At 50.3% G+C, this 18,977-nt stretch overlaps 1 protein-coding gene across 1 annotated transcript in view; it reads right to left on the bottom strand.

Annotated features, from left to right (window-relative positions):
• Positions 1–18,977, bottom strand: part of Mical3 (microtubule associated monooxygenase, calponin and LIM domain containing 3) — a 197,574-nt gene that overhangs the window by 49,941 nt on the left and 128,656 nt on the right. Inside the window, exons 18-19 of the mRNA XM_032905759.1 lie at positions 18,609–18,697; positions 17,650–17,737 (exon numbers count right to left, since the gene is read on the bottom strand). Of these exons, the coding sequence (XP_032761650.1) occupies positions 17,650–17,737; positions 18,609–18,697 (177 nt within the window). The remainder of the gene's footprint in view (positions 1–17,649; positions 17,738–18,608; positions 18,698–18,977) is intronic.

Below are 18,977 nucleotides of genomic sequence, written 5' to 3'. Positions count from 1 at the left end.
AGGAGCATTGAGACCAGCTTGGGCTACACAGCAAGACCCTGTCTGAAAATCAAAACGACCAAACAAAAGTGAAGGTTAAGCTGGGTACTGTGGCAGATGCATTTGGGAGGCAGAGGCAGGCAGAGCTCTGTGAATTCACGCCAGCCTGGGCTACACAGTGAAACCCTGCCTCAAACAACAGCAACAGAAGAGGATAGAGGGTTAAGGTCAAAGGCTGGGAATGCAGCTCAGCTGGAAGAACACTTGCCCAGAAAGCTCGAGACCCAGGGTTTAGTCCCCAGCAGCGCAAACACCAGGTATGGAAGCAAATCAGAAACCCAAAGCCATTCTTGGCTGGATAAGGAATTCAGGCTAGAGGCTGCCACAAAACCAACCAACCAGCCATCCACCCACCTACCCACAAACAGTAAGAGGAGGTTATTGGCCCTGTCCCTGTCCCTGGCTCACCCAGTACCCACTCACATAGAGCTCTGGTTCACTCCAGCTTTCAGTGACAAAGGACTACTTAGGCAGAGAATCCCAAGGACTGGGGTCTCACAGAGGCCAGTTTCCCCAAAGGGAAGATGGCTTCCAGTGTGCCGCCCGTGTCCAGCCAACAATGGTAAAGCACTTTGGCAAGCACGATGCCAATGAATCAAGACGAACATCCTTGACGCTCTGTCCTGACCAGGGAGCTATCAGACACACAGGTGAAGAGGGGCAGGGAGGGAAGAAGTGGAGGGGTACAGGTCTCCATGGTGACCTCAACGTCATCAGTCTGGGACACCCCCTCCCACCAACACTTAGGAAGCTGGGGCAGGAGGATCGCCTGGGCCAGGAGTGCTTGTATAACTAACACACTGAGACAGTATTTCTAAACAAGTAAACAAACAAGGCCAGCAGAAGTTGGTTTGAGGAGGCGAGGCACGGACAGCCTCGTCAGGATGGATGGCCACCTCCCTCCACATCGTATGTCCCGTCAGAGTGGCAGCTGCTGCGGAGGGACTTCCCAGCTAAAAGCAGAATGGAAGACCTGGAATCAGTTCCAAGGCTGATTCGTCTCTAAGTCGGTACAGGCTGATCTCAGGTCACAGGGAGGCCAATCAAAGCCTCGTGCATACCAAAAGGGAAGAGCTCCCAGGATCTGGCTGTATCCTAAATAGGAAAAAGGTCCCGGGCCTGACCTGAGGCTCTGTTTTGGAACAGTCACTGCCCACGGGAGTTCCATACATCATCCCCAAAGCAGCGCTGGCTAACAGGACAACCTGCTCTCAGCTGATGTGCGAGAGCTGCCAGAATCCTTTATTTGTAGCTGTCTGCTTCACAGGGAGTGCGAGGGATGCAGACAGGCTTCAGCGGGCTGTTCCCAGGGCTTCAGAGGCACCTGCTTTCCCTGCCCTTCCTGCAGTGCTCCAAAACTCCAGTGCTGGGTGGGGGTTTCCGGCAACCGTGTATCACACAGGCCATCTTGAGGCTTTCTCTTCCCGGGCCCTGAATTCATTTCTGGCTTTTTCCCAATTCCCTTTTCCTTCTAATAAAACTACCAATGCACTGTTAACAACTGCACATATTTAGGGGGTACAGTATAATTTTTTATACATGTAAACAGTGAGTAGTTTCTACCTCTTCAAACACTTATTCAGTGTGTTGGGACCTTTTGGGGCCTTTTAGTTATTTTTTCCAATGAGATAATGTGGTATAAACTGTAGTGACCTCCTGGCTGTAGGACACTTGCTAATCTCTCTGGTCTCATGGCTACTGGTGCCCCAGTCTCTCTACCTTATCTCCTACAATAACTGCTCTATTTATCTTTGGATGAGGTTGACTTTTTCTGCTAGGGGAGCCTGAGTAAAACCTGAATTTGATGAGGGGTAGGGGTAAGGCACAGGGAACTGAGCGGTCTTCCTTGGTCTCCTCCCCGGACCTAAAGTAACATGGCTGCCAGGATTCATTCATCCAACAGCCAACCCCATCCATCTACACAGACCTTCCCTTCCAGCACCCAGAGTCACAGCCAGCCCACTGGTCCTCTGCACCAGAAGTGCCTGCTTTCTGATGGAATATGGTATCACACAGCTGGTGGGAGGGACCAGTGACTCTGGATGTCAGCTGAGGCCTTGTTAAGGGGCTGTGTGTTTTGAAAGGATTGGTCCATCTGAGATACACTGCCCTGCTACTTGCCATTCAGAGATTTCCCCTAAGTGTTTTCTACCCCCCTCCCCTTTTTTGGCACTCAGTCTGGTTAATGTAAGCATTCCTCTCTCACTGAGACCCACCCTCAGCACCCTCTGTTGTTTTTATCAAAAGCTGCTGGAGATTTGGGCTATGGCTTTTCTTTCAGACCATGAGCTAGCAGCTACAGGACTTTCCACATATATCCACACAGCTCACCTACAAGGACTCTGGGGAGATGTTAAGGATGAGAACTCCTTCAGAAAACGCTACCCGGCTGACAGCATATTCCAGACTCCACATCTACACTGAGGTTGGTCAGAGTCACCTGGAGGAACTGGGAGTCTGTCCCCACCAGAGCCTCCATCACTGCCAGGCCACAATGGGACCCCCACCTCAGTTTCTTCTTCCCTGCTCCGGTAGGAAGGGATTTCACTTCTATTCTCTCTCAGGAATGCAGGAAATGTGCTGCACTCTCTCCTGCTCCCTCATACACTGGGGTTTAGAGATCAAACCATCTGAAGTGCGGTCATTCTCCAGAGAACCATGGGGTGTCTGTCTTAGAACGCAGGCTCCGTCTCCTCTGGGATATAAAGCAGGAGACAGAGCCATGTGCGGTATCCTGGGCTTCTGATCCCAGCCGGCTGGGCAGGAAGCCCTTGAGCTCAGGCACTGGAGACAGTCAAGGTCATATGGGGGAGGGGGATATCTCGTAAAGAAACAAAATCAAAACCTACCAGCAACAAGCTGCAGGTGGCTTCTGAGACTGAGTAAAGAATCAACGTGGACATCAGTTCATCCTTTCTGGTTTTGTGTTAAAGGTGCCTACGTAGGAGTCCAGCTTAGCTGTTAACCGAACAAACGGCACCCCGCGGGGAGGCACCTTGGCCTAATATCCTGAAATAAAAGATGGTCACTCCCTGCCTCAGACTGCTTCACCAAGCAGGTGTCCAATCTTCCTCCATTTATAACAGAAGAAGGCCGCAAAGGCAGCAGCCTTCAGAGGCAGTGTGGGTAGTCTTCCCCTTCTCCCATTTCCTCTGAGCGCATTGTGGTGGGGCCACTTGATTAGCTCACGGTTTACCCTTAATTTTCTGATCCTAAGAGGGCGCTGAGACCGTGAGCACCGAAGTTGTGTGGGAGCTGGAGTTGCCCAGGCGCTGGCCCAGCGAAGTGACTTCTGTCACTGCATAGATCCCCTCCAAGAGGAGCCAGGGGTCTGCTCAAAGAATTTCTCTACATCACACAGCAAGGTGCGTTCTGTGAGGCAGGAGAAGGGCTAAGGTACCATGACAAGAATGCTACAACAGCCACTGAATCGTCACCTCGAAAATCTTTGGTCCAATCTCTGAATGTCCCTTATATGAAATGTTAAGACCAGAAATGTCCCAGACTTAGGGTTTTCTGTCTACATATAATGAAATACCTTGGAGATGGTAACAAAATTCACTTATGATTCATATTTACCTCATATACACTGCTTCAGGGTACTTTGTGTGAGAGCTTAAGTAACTTTGTGTGTGACAGTCTCTTGGTATGAGATTTTTCCACTTGTGATGTTATGTTTAGAAGGTTCTAGATGTTGGATCAGTGTATGACACTGAGGGTTCTGGGTCTCAGTGATGTTAAGATTAACTGCTCAGCAAATGCTTCAAGACTAGCAACTCTTCTAGGGACCTAGTATAGGAGAGGATGCTTCGTGGGGGTGGGATGGAGGTGATGCTGGGGTGGGATCCAGGGCCTTAAAGGAAGCATATGCCTTCATACCTTCATTCCCAGAAATCTTCCTCCACCCCCCTCCCCCACCTCTCTCTGAGTAGCCCTGGGTAGCCTGGAACTCAGTGATCTGCCTGCCTCTGCCTCTCAAGTGCTGGGATTAAAGGCATGCGCCACCACTGCCCAGTTGTTACTTTGATTTTGTGAGATAAAATCTTGCTATATATAGCCCAGGGTGACCTCAAACTCTTGTTCCCCCTGCTTCAGTCACCACACCTGGTGGAAGAAACGTGGCTTTATTTTCCTGTATTTATCTTTTTTGATGGGTTCTTACTCTGTAGCCCTGGCTGTCCTGGAACTTTCTGTGTAGACCGAGCTAGCCTTGAAGTCACACATGAATCTGCCTGCCTCCTTACTGCTGGGGTTAAAGGTGTCTATCATCATGCATGGCATAAAAACAACAAAACAAAACACCAGAGACTTATTCATGAACCCCAGGCTAGCCTTAAATGCTCTATGTAGCTAAGGATGATCTTAAACTTCTGGTCCTGCTGTCTCCACCTCCCAAGTGCTAGGATTACAAGAGGTAGGCACTACCATGCCTGGTTTTAACTGGTGCTGGGGATGGAACCTGGGCCTTTCTGTAGGTTAGGCAAACACTCTACCCAACTGAGCCCTGATGGGAAAATGTTTTTATGTGGACACATTGAGAGCAGAAGGTCTTCTGGGTCCGAGGGACACTCAGCTGTTTAGAGATACGTGATTACCAAGGGTTGTCAAATTCTGAGTTAAATACCACATGATGGAGAGGCGGAGTGGAGGAACCCCAAAGGAAATTGTTAGCAGTGTACCCAAAAGGCCACAGGGATGCCACAAGTGGGAATGTGCCATCTTAAGAATGTTGAGGGCACCTCTGTGGCCACTCCCTCCCCATCACTGGCTGCTGCTAGATGGCTGAGGGACTTTCAGTCTGCATGGTCTCCTGGGATTATGCTTTCAAATGTTGGATAGTCAAGTCTCTTTAGTTATCTCTAGAGTATCTGACCAAAGGGAAATCTTGGCATGCATCTCAACAACACTGATCATGAAGCTCTCTTGCAAGTATGCGTTTCATGTGCTGTTACAGTTGGGGATTTGGCTCAGTGGTAGAGCGCTTGCCTAGCGAGCGCAAGGCCCTGGGTTCGGTCCCCAGCTCCGAAAAAAAAGAAAGGAAAAAAAAAAAAAAAAGGTGTGCGCCCTCATGTGCTGTTACATCTAACAGATACATTCAACTCGACCCATATCCATTACTAGGTCAGACTACAAAGGGACCATAGGTTTGGAGTTGGGGTGTGGGGGTGGTTACAACACCAGGAACTGGAAGTGTTTTCTCTTAAATCTGACGAGAACTGCATCCCTACTTAAGGTCTTCCTTAGCTGGTGCTCACCCTCATGAAACTCAGGAGCCTAAAAAATGGTAGCTGTCAAGCAGTGGGCTTTGTTGTTAAGCCTCTGCCTTCCAAACCAGTTACATATGGGAGACCCATCAAGATCTGAGCAGTCCCATGGAGGGAAGGCCTGCTCAACACGGCAGGGGAAGGCCAGCCCTTCCCTCTTGCTGCCACTGTCTGTGGAGCAGCTCCACATCCTCTCTGTTATTCTCCCACGCACACGGGTGGATCCCAAACCACAAGCCTCGCTAGAGAAGGGGGTTATTCTAGCACTTCTCTGCTCCTGCTGCCTACGAGAACATGAGGTCGGGTACTGATGTTTCTGTACAAGACCAAGGTGCAGATTCTAACCCTAGGACCAAGCAGAAGAATGCTTCATTATCAGGCCAACAATCCAGTTAATTACCCTGTGTGCTCAGATTTAAGATAGTCTTTGAAGTGGCTCACAGGATGGTGCACAGGCACCGGGAACCAATGGCAAATAACTAAGCCCTGGAGAAGGGCAAGCCACTAGATAGCACAGAGCACGTGGGGAAAGGAGCTTTGACAGATTGGCTAATGGCTCGGGGGACACTCAGCATGAAGGCCCTTTGATGAATGCAGTTTACAATCGCTATTTCCCGCCACAGTGAGTTAGTTCCAGGGAGCGGCTTGCACACTAGACAGAAGCTAGACCAGCAGCAGCAGGAGGAGGCAGTAGAAGGACAGAGGCCCATGACCAGCGAGAAAGGACGTCTGTGCCAATGGGCTGTCCCTAAGATGCCGGTTTTATTTACTTATGCTTTCTGCGGTACCTATTATGCAAATCTTCCACGGCTGAGTCACATCGTAGCCAGGGCCCTTCTGGCACTCCCAGTCCGTGTGAAAAGCTAGTTCCACAGGAGTACATGTGTTGCCAGCTCCACAGTCCAGAGTAGACTTGGTTCTGATTCATGAAACTGACTTCTAACTGACTTGGATGATGGGTGGGTCAATGAAAGGCTCTTTAAACTAGGTTCCAGGGCCTGCCTCTCTCTCTCTCTCTCTCTCTCTCTCTCTCTCTCTCTCTCGTTCCCCTTTATAGACACAAAATCTCATACACTCTTGAGCTGAGATTATTTTTGGAAAGGAACTAAACCTCCTCTAGCAACACCCACAGCTCCCATCTGAGACTCAGGGGTTCTCAGCTACGATTCTGTTTTCATCTATTAGACGGTCACTAGGATTGGCTGGGAAAGGACTGCTAGTGTCTGGGTTCCAGACAACCAAACAGACTCTGGAAACTCAGGCCCAGGGACTGACAGTGCACTGACCCAGGCTGTGTGTGCTCCCGTGGAAGGAGAGAAGCTGGGCACCGCAGTTGTAGCTCACGCAGGTCCTCATTCATGCACTGATTCTAGAGCCTCTGCTCCAGCCAAGTGGGCCATGAGGCGACCCCAGGCTTCGGAGCCTAAGGCTTTAGTAATGAGCTAGTACAGACCCATGCAGATCTCAGTACTGTGACGGTCCGAGCTCCGCTAGGATGCTGGGCTCTGTAAGTCCTCAGGTCAAGCATAGACTTAGTTTAAGGTAAACCCTTAGGGAACTGTTTGCAGTCTTAGTTTATGGAGTCGTCTGGTGACTTCATTATCCGTGAAGGCTAAAGGAAAAGCTAGGGCAGATTAGGCAAACCTTTCCCCCCCATTTAACTATCTCCAAAAAGAGCAGCTCAATGCCCCTGGCACTGCCACAGACTAGAGAATCCCAAACTGACCCATCTCTTTCTGCCGGCAAGGAGTACCAGCCTGTCAGGCAACCCTGTGTAACCCTCCAGGGTGTCTAGACCCCAGGGGGAAGCCGTGAGCTAGCCAGCGGAAGCAAGCCTAATCATGTCTCCCTCTCCAACTGTTCCGCCACTTTCTGGATTCTCTACCACTGATAATCATACTTGATATTTGGACATATTTCTGAACAGTCAGGATAGATCCAGTTTAGCTCCTGGCTGTTTACAGGAGATTTTTTGCATAGCGAGAGGGGCAGGAAGCTGCCTTCTCTCCTCTCCCTAGACATGGGAAACCAAAGGCAGCAAAGTCATGGGCAACAGGGCAGCTAACAGCTCAAACCAGGCGCCCTTCAGACCCACGCTTGTTCTACTTGGGTAACTGCAGCCCTCTGAGGCTGTGGTCACCACAGGGGCTGAACACATTCCGTGGGTGCAGGGATAACCCACTGGGGTGAGTAGGAGAGTAGTGGTTCTGGTTTCTAGCTAAAGTGTGTTGTCTGTATCCTTCAGTACAGAGTGTCAGTATGAGTCTCTCTTTGAGAGCGAGCATGTAAATCCTGGGATCACCGGGATGCACACACGCTCATGGCTTTCATAGGAGTAGGCAGTGAAGTCCAGAGGTCCTGTTGTGCACAGTGAGACTTCCTGTCCCCCTTCCTTATTCCTCCCTCCTCTGGTCCTTCTACATAGCATGCTATCATCAATGTCTTAGTTCACAATCTGACTTCTTCCTCATGGGTCAACTGCTAAACATCTACAGATGTTGTCTGGTCATTTCAACTTAAGTAGGAGGATGCTACTGGCCTCTAAGGGGGGAGAATCCAGAGAAACTACAGTGTACAAGACGGATCCCAAAAGAACTACCTAGTCCAAAATGTCCACAGTGCTGAGCTTGAGGAATCCTGACTTAGAAGCTCTATCAAATGAACTCTAACCTCAGAGAAAACAGGTCCCCCAAGCCATCTAGATCTGGGTGGGGCTTGTCTGGAGTGTGCAGCAAGGAGAGCAGTGAGCTCAGGGGTCCTCCCCTAAGGTGCTGACCCAAGTCATCCAACTCGTGGAAAGGCAAGATATGAAGGAGCAGCCAACGGAGGCCTGCCATGCTTAAGAGACAGCCTTTGGCTTGTGTCCAGAGAGAGGCAACCAGAGACGCCAGAGACTGAGGCATATCAGTCCAATACATCAGGCTGAGAACATGATCCAAACACCTCTCACTATCTGCAGCCCCGCTGCACCTCACCTCCAAAGGTGACTGCCCATCCCCCATAGTGCCACTCAAACACCCCTACCCTCTTCCTGGGTCTGGCTTGTGTGGGAACCCCAAAGGAGAGAGTCCAGGGACTGAAAGATAGATCTAGACAACTGCTCTCCTTTTTCCTTTCTCTCTCAGGGGTGCCTGTTGCTGAGTGGGAGAGCACCCACGTTATAGCAGGCCCACTCACCACACCCAGGAGGGGCTGGACACGCCTGGAAAAACATCCTTCTCTTTGCATTCTTCCTTCCATTTTCTACATACATTCTGTCTAGGAGCCCAGGCGCACTCTGTGGCATGTCTTTCCAAGGCTAGGGCAAGGCTGTGTCCACGCATGTTCAGGAGACTTCCTGCCAGCATTCACGCTTGGCCAGATTTCATCCAATGGGGCAAAACCAGAGCTGATCACTGGGATAGCAAGGACACCCAGTCCAACTTTTAGCAGTCGGTCACTTTAAGAGCTCTGAAACCAAACTGGCTTAAGATAACTTCCAGAGGCTAGGGTGTGATTCTATGGCAAAATGCCTCTCCTCAGCAAGCAGGAGACCCCAAAGGCAATGCCCAGCACCCAGACAAGTTAAGAGTTCTGTTTTTCTCGTGTCACAGGTGATTTGCCTCAGACTGTCAGTACAAAACCCGTCTCTCCTTCCCTGTACTCCAACAGCACACAGAGCCGGGGAGAGTCATTTCTCAAGAGGACAGTGAATGGGGTTGTAAATCATCACTGGGGGATTTTACAAAGGGAGGACGGAGAGCTGGCTCAGTGGCACACAGGTACCACTTGCCCGGCATGGATAAAGTCTTAGGTTCCATCCCAGCACTGGAAAAGTAAACTAAGAGGCAGAGAAGCAAAGAAGTGAGGCTAACAGATCCATAAGCCTGCTGGCAGGATGGGCTGCCCCTGGAGGCTCAGACGAGTCCACATCAAAGTCAACCCCATGGCCTTAGGCATGAGTATCTAATGTGACTCCAGTTCACTCTCTCACAGGTAACTCACGGTTCACTGTTCCCTTCCTCAGTTTGATGATCCTCTTACCTATCAGTGATGAAACCCTCTGTCCTCCCATATTCTGACTTCCCACAGGCAAGTCCCCAGCCCCGGGAATCACTGTCCCCTAAAAAGAGGGACCGTGTGTTTCCTGTAGTAAAGAGATACATCCTGCTGATGTACAGGGCACACCCACACCTTCACAGAAACGCCAGCGCAAAGCTCTCGCTCAGAGCTCTTCTCTCACGAGTGTGGGGTGACAGAGTAGGGGCAAAGGGAATCTGTGTACACATTGGGCACACAGACACATCCCACCACGTTTCCTTTGCTTGTGTGCCTGCTTCTAACCCAGACCACTCTCGGGCTTGGATAGAGTATTGAGAGCATCCAGACAGTGTCTGGTACACTGCCATGGGTGCTGCCGTCATTAGCACCATTATGTGCCTTCCTATTTCTCCACTTAATTTTACTTCCTTCTTTGTTTGATGCAGGGTTTCTCTGTGCAGTCTTGGCTGTCCTGGAACTCACTTTGTAGAAGAGGCTGGCTTCAAACTCACAGAGATCTACCTGCCTCTGCCTTCTGAGGGCTGGGATTAAAGGCGTGTACCGTCACTGCCTGGATACTTTTCTTTTTTGAGATAGGGTCTTGCTATGTAGTTGGTGTAATGCTGGCTATGTAGCCCAGGCTGGTCTCGAAATCATGGCCATCCTCTTACCTCAGCCTCTTGAATGCTAGATTACAGACACAAGCCACCAAACCTGGCTTAGTGATCACCTTTCTCTTCTCTTCTCTTCTTTTTATGGTACTGGGGATTTGGGGATTCAATCTAGGCCCTTGAGCAGGCTAAAACAACTACACTATCACTCATCTGTATCTCTAGCCTCCGACTTTATATTCTGTCATCTAGTGTGGCAGGTACCCTGAAGAAAGCAATCATGGAGGAGGACAAAAGGGGCTCGCAAACCTCCAATTTTCTATAGTGTCTGAGGATAATCCTCCACCCCCTTCCCAGGGGGTGCAGAACGGGAACCCAAAGATTGCTCCTGGCTCCTAGCATTGTAGCAAACAGGAGAATTTTGGCTTTAGTCTTGTGTACCCCATCAGTCAGTCCCCTTACCCCACACCAGTAAAGCTGCTTCTCAGAGACGGTATAGACTCGGGCCAGCAGGGCCTGGAGCCACCTTACTTCCTCCCATGTGTTACGTGGTTCCTGCCAGTGTCGCCTCCCCAGGAAGATGAGCCAGAGAAGAGGAAGGCACTTAAGTTGGGTCTTAGTCACTCACCAGACCCAACTCTAGGGGACAGCATGTGCCTTCTGTACAGAGCCCACCAACCTGGTGGTGGAAGAGTGGGAAAGGAACCACACAGCTGGCCTCTCTAACCTGCCATTGTAGATGCTGGCACTCCTGGACAAGGACATAGGAGCCATTGTAATCTCCTTTCAAGGGATGCCAATGTCAGAGATGAGCGCCCTTCTCCAATGCTCCAGTCAGTCTGAATCACAACTCATTGTTTAAGTTTCAATCTGAGCAGATGCTGAATGCTTAAGGAATTCCTCTTTCTAGAATTTCCTCCAAATAGTTGTCATGGGTGCATGGAAGAAAAACAAGGCTCACTGAGTTGCAGCCCTGGTCTCCTGTAATTATTTTTATGGGAGGGGGCACCTGTCACTAAGGTCACTTTTCCAAGGAATGAGCCTTAAAGGAGGTGTGCCAGCATTGATCATCAAACCTAGCGACCATCTGACCTCAGAGTCTCAGGAAGGGATACGATAGCGGGCACAAAGATGCTGGGTTCTAGTGACAGGGACAACTGCATGTAAAGTTAGCTGCTAGGGACGAACAGTCACAGGTTAGGACAGACAAGGAATCAGGCGACATTTCCTGTGAAGTTCTCGTGATGAAGAAGGACTAATCCTGGTATCTCACAGAATCACAGGAGGAGGAAGACAGACACAAGCCAGTGTGGGCAGTTTAACACATACTGTACAAGCAAAGAACCACGTACAGAAAAAAGTTAAACCAAAGAAACCACAAGAGGCCAACAGAGATCCCGACTCCATCTGTACAGACCCTACCAACGATTGTCCCGGATAATCTGGAGCAGGTCAGACCTGTGGCCCTGCATTCCTTCAGGTTTTTCCTAAGCCTTCCCTGCTACCAACAGTGAAAGCACACGTTCACCATTGAAGAACATTCTGTCTATATTTTGAGTACAGCTCCTTGGGAGGAAAAGGCCATCAAAGTCAAGGTCTTAACTAGGCTAAACCTTCAGCGTTGACAGCAACTTAATCTCTCACCAACTGTCCTTAAAAGACTCATTAGAGCACCTCAGATACTTTCAAAAATGTTTACAAACCACTTATGCAAAGTTGAGGAGAGGATGACCCATAGGAAGTAAAAGGGAGATGGTGAACACGTGGCCGGTAACACCCGGAAGTAATTGAAGGTTGCTCCCTATGCCTAGAGGCCCGCCTCCCTTCCTCAGGTGATCCGAGGGTGCTTTTGCACAATCGATCCTACACCCTCTGGAACTATGTCATGAGACAATGAGTGACTGCCGACATCTGGTAAACACCGTGGGTGGGGACAGGAGCAGCCGGCAGGCTCCTGACGTAGCCTAGGTCCAAACGTCAGTGGGGTCCCTGACTGTTCATCATGACTCATTTACTTGTTGGCGCTTGCTAGGTGCTCGCCATATATGGGCTGTGAGGTAAGGCCATGCTTGGAGCCGGAATCCAGTCTTCCTAAAACTTCACCTACTCTGAGGTGAGAGCCCCATTGGGTGTTTTCTTCTTGTTCACACTCTAGAGGGCCCCTTGTGGGGTCCTGCACTGCATCGTCCTGCCCTCCATTTCAGCATGAAAATAAGAGAGTAGCCATTTGTACGGCCTGTCCTTCCATGCGTGTGCTCAGCCTCTGTGCCAGGGAGGGTATTTAAAAAAAAAAACCCACCAGGGAATGTATATTAAAAAAGAAGAGTATTGAGATGCTTCAGTAAGAATCGAGTGCCCTGGGAGATTCCCCAGGAACTTTACGAGGGCTTGAATAGAAGCACATCAGCTATTAGGCAAATCAGTGCATTGTCCTAATGACAATGGCCCTCCTCCCTTCTGATTAGGTCTGGGGTGGAGAGGGCAGCAGAGGGTTAGAGTTTGAAGATCATACACCTATATAATTCACCTTATTACTGGCTCTTGGTCAGTCCTTGTACCGGCCCCCTCCTTCTCAATCCCTTTGCAGGCACAGAACACTTTTTTAGTGTTAGTGTGGCAGGGAGGGTCCTGGCCAAATATGCCAACCCCCCACAAAAAAGCCTGCCGTTCTTCAACTCCTCAGAGGTCTGCTGCTGGCTGGAGAATGTCAGCAAGGAACAACACCCAGACTTCCCAGGACCCAACAGAATAAACTCGGTATAGAGTACTTCACCCTCCAAGGTGCCCGCTTTTGGCCCTGTTCGGCCTGCGTTCCCATGGCTGGCATGCCGACGTGGCAGAAGTTCCACTACTCCGTGGCTAGCCCCAGCGTGCGTGAGTGGGACAGGTTGGCCTCTCCCGGCTTTAGGGCGGTCCAATAAAACCAGATAATAGACCTCATGTCCCTGCTAATACAGCGCCTGAGAGATGCCAGCTATGGGGCAAAGAGCAAGGATCCTCCAGGTTATCAGGACCCCAGTCGTAAAGCCTGAGGGTACCCTAGCAAGTACACCAATGTGTAGGGAAGACACCTAGCCAGTCTCCTGGGGAAGGCATCTGTCCCTATGTCCTCTCAGCAGATTTGGGCTCTGCATAGATATTTATCCTCCATCCGCCAATCCTGAGGTCCCTCACATTGGCTCACTAAACGGGAGAGATGTGGGCAAGAATAGCGTTTTCCTCGCTTTTCTCTATTTACAAGAGCTGCAAAATAAAACATCCTGCCCCACGCCACACCCTGCACAAGGTCCTTCCATTAGTGGGACTCTGCACTAGGTGGATAGCCTGGTCCCCGCGGCTGTCTGTGCCCTCCCTACCCTCAGCGTAAGCGAGGGCCCTGGGGGACAGTGCCTTCCACAGCCCATGCCTCAAATGTGCCTGAGCCTCCCCTTTCCCACCCTCCAATCAGGAAAAAGAGAAAGAAAAGAAAAACTCAGAAACCTGAAGATTGTTTGGAATTTATTCTCTTAAATAAGAATGTAACATTTGTTTTAAAAAAAAAACAAAACCAAAAAAAGAGAAAAAAGAAAAAAAAAAACCCTTAAAGCACACCTTGGTTTCACAGTAATGGCAAAAACAAAGTTACACAATTAAATAAAAAACTCACAAAGCAACACACCAAAAAAAAAAAAACAAACAACTCACAACGGCACAGGTTAAAAACAAGGGCAAACTAAAAGCTTCAGGGAAGGTCAGAGTGGACAGGCGAAGTGTTCCCTGGCACAGTTAATCCTCCGCACTCTGGCTTCTCTGTACCACAGCTCTGGGTGTTGCTTGCTGCCGCTCTCCTGCCTCACCCCAGGGGAATAGCAGGGGGATTAAAAAGCAAACCCCTTACTTCACTGGCACAGAGGACCTAATGGGTCCCACTGTCCTGCAGGAAGCAGCCAGGCACAGTGACGACTAAGACAATGGCTACTGTAGAGTTAACACTTAGCCCACAGACGGTCTTGAGGGAAAGTAGGTGTCTGCGACTCTCTGGTCCCCCCTCCAATAAGAGTATTGCTTTGTTAATGAGGAAAACTGATTACCTGAGTGTAGGGGTGTGTACCACCCATCTTCTTAGAGACCCAGCTCCACTCTGTGCCACCACAGAAGGCCATGCCTAGCTGCTGGGCTCCCTTCGAAGCTTGCCTATGCTGGGGGAGTTAAGCCAAGGCAAGCTTCCAGAGAAAGTGCCTATGGCTTTCAGACTGGTAGCTTTACAAACAGTCTCACAGTGTGGGCACAGTATATATAAGTAGTGTCTGCCCACACACTGAACTGAAACCCATACACATGTAGATACACACATTTACATGGAGAGGTGTATATGTGGTTCAGCTTTGGCTCTAGTGGTCAGGCTGGGAGGCAGGAGGCATGGCAGCTGCTCCATAGCGATTCCTTTCTGGTTTTTTTTTCAGCAGCCTTGAAGGGAAGGGGCCCTAAGAGGCCATGAAGGATCTCTAACCTCATCAGGCAGAGGCCCAGGGATGAGTGGTATTCTTTGTAGCGCGTGGCTATTCTAGCTAGTGCGGGTCGATGCCTGTGTTTCCTAACGGTCCTCTGGGATCCAACTGTGGGCACCAGTGGGTACCACTCAAGAGTATCTGGGGTTAGGGGACAGGCCAGTGCCACTCGTAACTACAGCTTCTCCGGGAAAGACACTTCCTCAGCAGACGCCCGGGGAGCGTGCTCTCTGCTGTCTGCAGTGCAAATGTTCCTGATACTGCACACAGGGAGAAAAGCTCTCCCTGTCCCTTCCCACCCAGGTGCCTGGTGCCTCACTTTTCATTCTGAGTAATGGGATTCCTCTACCTGAAAAAGGAACCAGCTGCAGCCAAGGGCATGTGCCCAAGACAACAGCCATCCCACCCAGCGGTTTTTTTTTTTTTTTTCATTGTCCGTTTTCTAGACTTCTCCTAAACTCCAGGCAGGTACTGTGAGGCTAGGGTGAGGAAATCTGTGCCAGGCCCACTGATCTGGAGCAGTGAGAAGAGGTGGTTTGGAAACAAAGCATTTACAGGTTTGAGAATAGAGAGAAGATTCCTATATTAAACACACATTACAAACAGAAGTACCAAAAACAGTGTCTCAAACAGGGGGACAGGCAGCGGTTGTAGACGAGGTTACCGGAGGAAGACAATGTGTTAAGGCCTACCCAGGGTTCTCTACAAGGGGTGAAGGAGGGTTATACGGTCACTTTGGGGTATTTTTGTGGTTGACATTTTGTTTTTACAACAGCACTAATTCTTGCCTAAGCGGGGAAGAGCAGAAGGGGAACAGCAAGGAGCTATGAAACCAAGAAGGTCCGGGATCAGGAGGCAGGGCCGCTGGTCACAGCCCAGCTCTCCCTGCTCCCCCTCCACCGTGGGTTCCAGGGAACATGGGCAGTCACATGGGACAAGACTGGGATCAGGTTAATAACCCTTCTGTGACACATTCTGGAAGCGCGAGGCACTGGGTTTTGTCTGAAGCTTTCTGGAGGAAGTTTAGCCAAGCACTCAAAGCTAATGTGGGACTTGAAAAAGGTATTTTTACCAAAGAAGAAACAGAAACCTATTTCATGGCACCTATAAAATGTCACGCATAATTCTGCCACCCCCAAGCCCCCCCGCCAGGTGCTAGCAAAGTTTAGCTAAAGAGCAAATGCCAGGGCTTTGAGCATGTTCAGGACTCAGGGCGATATGACTTGCAAACAGAGAGTCTCGTCTCCTATTGTGGGGAGTCCCTTGGGTTAGGGTACAGTGCCAGCCTCACCCGCTTGGGACGTTCAGCCTGGAATACTTTGGGGTGCCAAATCTTGACCTTCTCCTGCTATTCTGCAAGCCTGTCATAGCCTGGGTCCAGTTTGTTTTGATTCCTTAACCACATTGGCAAGTGTGTTTTCTCAGTGTTTTATAGAGAACACACTTCTCCTCATCTATAGGTCCCTTAATTCTGAGTGTCTAAAAAAAAAACCAATCTGAAACCCATTACACTTTCCTCAGACAGGCAGAGAAGCAAAATGAACGAGCCAAGAGAGTTAGCAAAATCATTTATAGTTCTTTTTAAAAAGAACATTCTTGCACCCTTTACCCACAGGGAGAGTGGAACCTTTTGTTTGCTTGAGTAGTCGGGTTCCTTGGCAAAAGCTATTAGGTGGTGCTCTCACAGGGTCACGTGCACATTCCAGTGTAAAGCCAGAGTTGTGTCATCTGCCCTGGTGTGCTCTGCGAGCGTCAGCTCCTGAGAGACACTACCAAGGGCTGGCAGACCTCATGGGGCTACAAGTCCCTCAAGTACTTAAGAAACTGTTGCATCTCACCAGCGGGGCATCTAAGAAAGATGCCCAAGCATGAGAAGTAAACAGAGAAGCTGTAGTCACGTTCACAGGGCCTGGCTGGGGTTTCTGTGCCTTGGAGGCTTAGCACAACCCACTCCCAGAGTGCCCCTGCCAAGACCCAGGCACATTCTCTCTCCTCTGGCACAACGGCCCAAGGGCTGTGTCAGCGCCTTCCTTCATCAACAGAGGCGGCTCTATTTGAAAGCTAAGAAAATATCCCTCCCTCCTCCCTCATGGAAAGCGTACGTCAGCTCCTCCGAGACTTCTGGAATCAGCTGATCATCTTTCATTTTTATTTGAGTTTGTACCTGGCTGTGGAAGATATATTGGCGGCTGGGCACAGTGGCATACCCCTTTGATACCAGCACTTGGGAGGCAGAGGTGGGCGGACCTCTGTGACTCTGAGACAAGCCTCGTCCAAATATCCAGTTCTAGCCGGGGCTATATAGTTAAGAATCTGTCTCAGAAACCATGCACAAAAAAGTAAAAAAGAAAAAGAAAAAGGATATACTTGCTATAAACAAGAGGAAACGTGTGACATAGGAAAATATAGCCCTATAGACTTCACACATAGTGATCCATTGAGAGATGTCTGGGGCCACCAGGGCCTCTCAGCAGTGTACAGAACTGTGGTTAGTTTTACAAGGGAGACAGGGAAACTTTAAGGGAAAAAGCAAGACAATTCTCTACAGCTACCATGCTCCAAACACTCCCCATCCTGCCTTGCAATGGACAGGGTCAGCATGTTTTCTGAGGTAGGATGGTACAAGCTATCAACACAGGAAGTGGTAAGGAGAGTGGGGCACCTGGGTCCTGACCCTCACTAGAATCCTAGATGCCTAAAGGGATTAGGATAGGGTGGCCCCTGTCACATGGACAGACTGGACACAGCTGGGGAATGGGATGCAAAAACTTCAAGTTGCAGTGAACACATTCAGACTGTGGGCCACAGTCACACCTCTCTGTGAATGAAACAGGCCCTACACAGGGGTCCCACAGAAGCTTATCACTCTCTGGGGCCAATCACATAGCAGCTCTTTTGGGTTCCTGTTTACCTATAGGGTCTGCCCCAAGCACCTCGGTGTGTCTTGTGGGTGTGGGGTAATCCCACTTACCAGATGGCACCATCACTGGCTGACAGTCTGCCAGTGAAACTCCCCTCCGATCTGCACCAGTACCTCTGACAGGCCATAGAGGAAGGGGACCCCAAATGCCAGCAGCTGACACATGAAAAAAGAGTCCAGGGGGTTCTGGGCTACTTGGTGCCCAATTGAAGAAATGTTGGTTTGTAGATGCTGGCTCATCCCCTTGGCCTTGTCACAGAGGCCAAGAGAGTGATGTACCACCCAGCCAAACAAGGAAGTGAGGCTACCTGGACTTCTCTCGGCTGAGCTGGTGGCGGCGCTGGCCAGTCCGTTTGTGTCCGCGGTGGGGCCATCCTGCAGGGGTCCTTTGGCTTCCTAGAAGAGTCCGTGAGAGAAAGAGAAGAGTGATTGGCTGCAGCCCCCGGGCTCAGGATGCAATGACCCTGAGACTGGCTGGTCTGTCTGTTAGCCCTGAACTGTGCAGTGCTAGGAGAGGGAGTCTTTGGTCCTCTTAGATATCAAACCTGTGACGCATGCACACAGAACATATATGATCTCCTGCTAACTTTGGGCGCTCTTTGGATGACTTAAACCATGTAACTGCTGTACAGTGTGGACAGTTATTGTACTGCATTGCTTAGAAGAGTCTGAACAGAGTCAGTACACAAGTGGTATTCTCCCTCCGCGGGTGGGACCTATGATGCAGACTTCACGGACACAGAAGGCCCAGTGTACACCTCTTCCCACCAGCCCTCTGCAGCCAACCCACGCCATCGGGTAATTGGCTTGAATGCTGTCAATGTGCTGTCCATGAAGTGAAGGAGATTACTCAGGCCACCTTGAGAAAACGAGAACAGACCAGTCTCACTGGAGCAGAAAGGAAAAAGTCGAGGGCTTAGACAATAACCCAGGAAAGCAGGGTTTAAAGGCAGCTTGGCCTTCCCAGTATGGAGAGCAGGGGTTGGCCCTCAGATTCCCAGGCTGTGGGCTTAAAAGGGGATAGAGGGTGGTTCCTGAGGCTCCCTATTCTCCAGCTACAAGGAAAAGGGCTACAACCTGGAAGGAACAGCTAGGGTGAGCAGCAGGGTGCCCTTCTGTTCAGAATAAACCCTAAACGTTGCCTCTGAGATCAGCACCTATAGTAAACCTGTGGGTCTGGAGTCATCTGCAGTTCCTCTCAAGTCCACTCACGGGACAGGCAAGACCACCTGACAGCCCCACTCACAGGAAGGGAACGGTTGGTTACCTTTCCAGACAGAGGCGCCACCGCTGGCCTCTTCCTTTGCGCGTAGCCAGACAGTCGGTAACAGTAGTGCGGTTTACAGTAGAATTTGCCTGCAGACAGCAAGGAAGAGGGGCGTGAGCAAAAACCCACAGTTGGGACCTCGGCTTGCTGGCCACAGGACACCACTGCATGACACCCCCACCCCCACCCCCTGCTCCCCCTGCAATCCGGAAAGGCCAGCCCGGAGCCTTTCCCTGCGTCTGATGTAGAGGTCTTCCCCTTAGGGTGTGTGAGGTCGTTGAGCTGCCACCAATCAGCGACCAGAGCGAAGATGTGAGGCTTGGGTGACAGAGCCAGCAAACAAAGCCGCAGTGTGTGGGGACAAAGACA

This window comes from Rattus rattus, chromosome 6 (genome assembly GCF_011064425.1).
Source record: "Rattus rattus isolate New Zealand chromosome 6, Rrattus_CSIRO_v1, whole genome shotgun sequence".
In the NCBI taxonomy this organism is placed as follows: Eukaryota; Metazoa; Chordata; class Mammalia; order Rodentia; family Muridae; genus Rattus; species Rattus rattus.
Note: the sequence above shows the minus strand (reverse complement) of the source record. Positions and strands in the feature narration are given on the sequence as shown.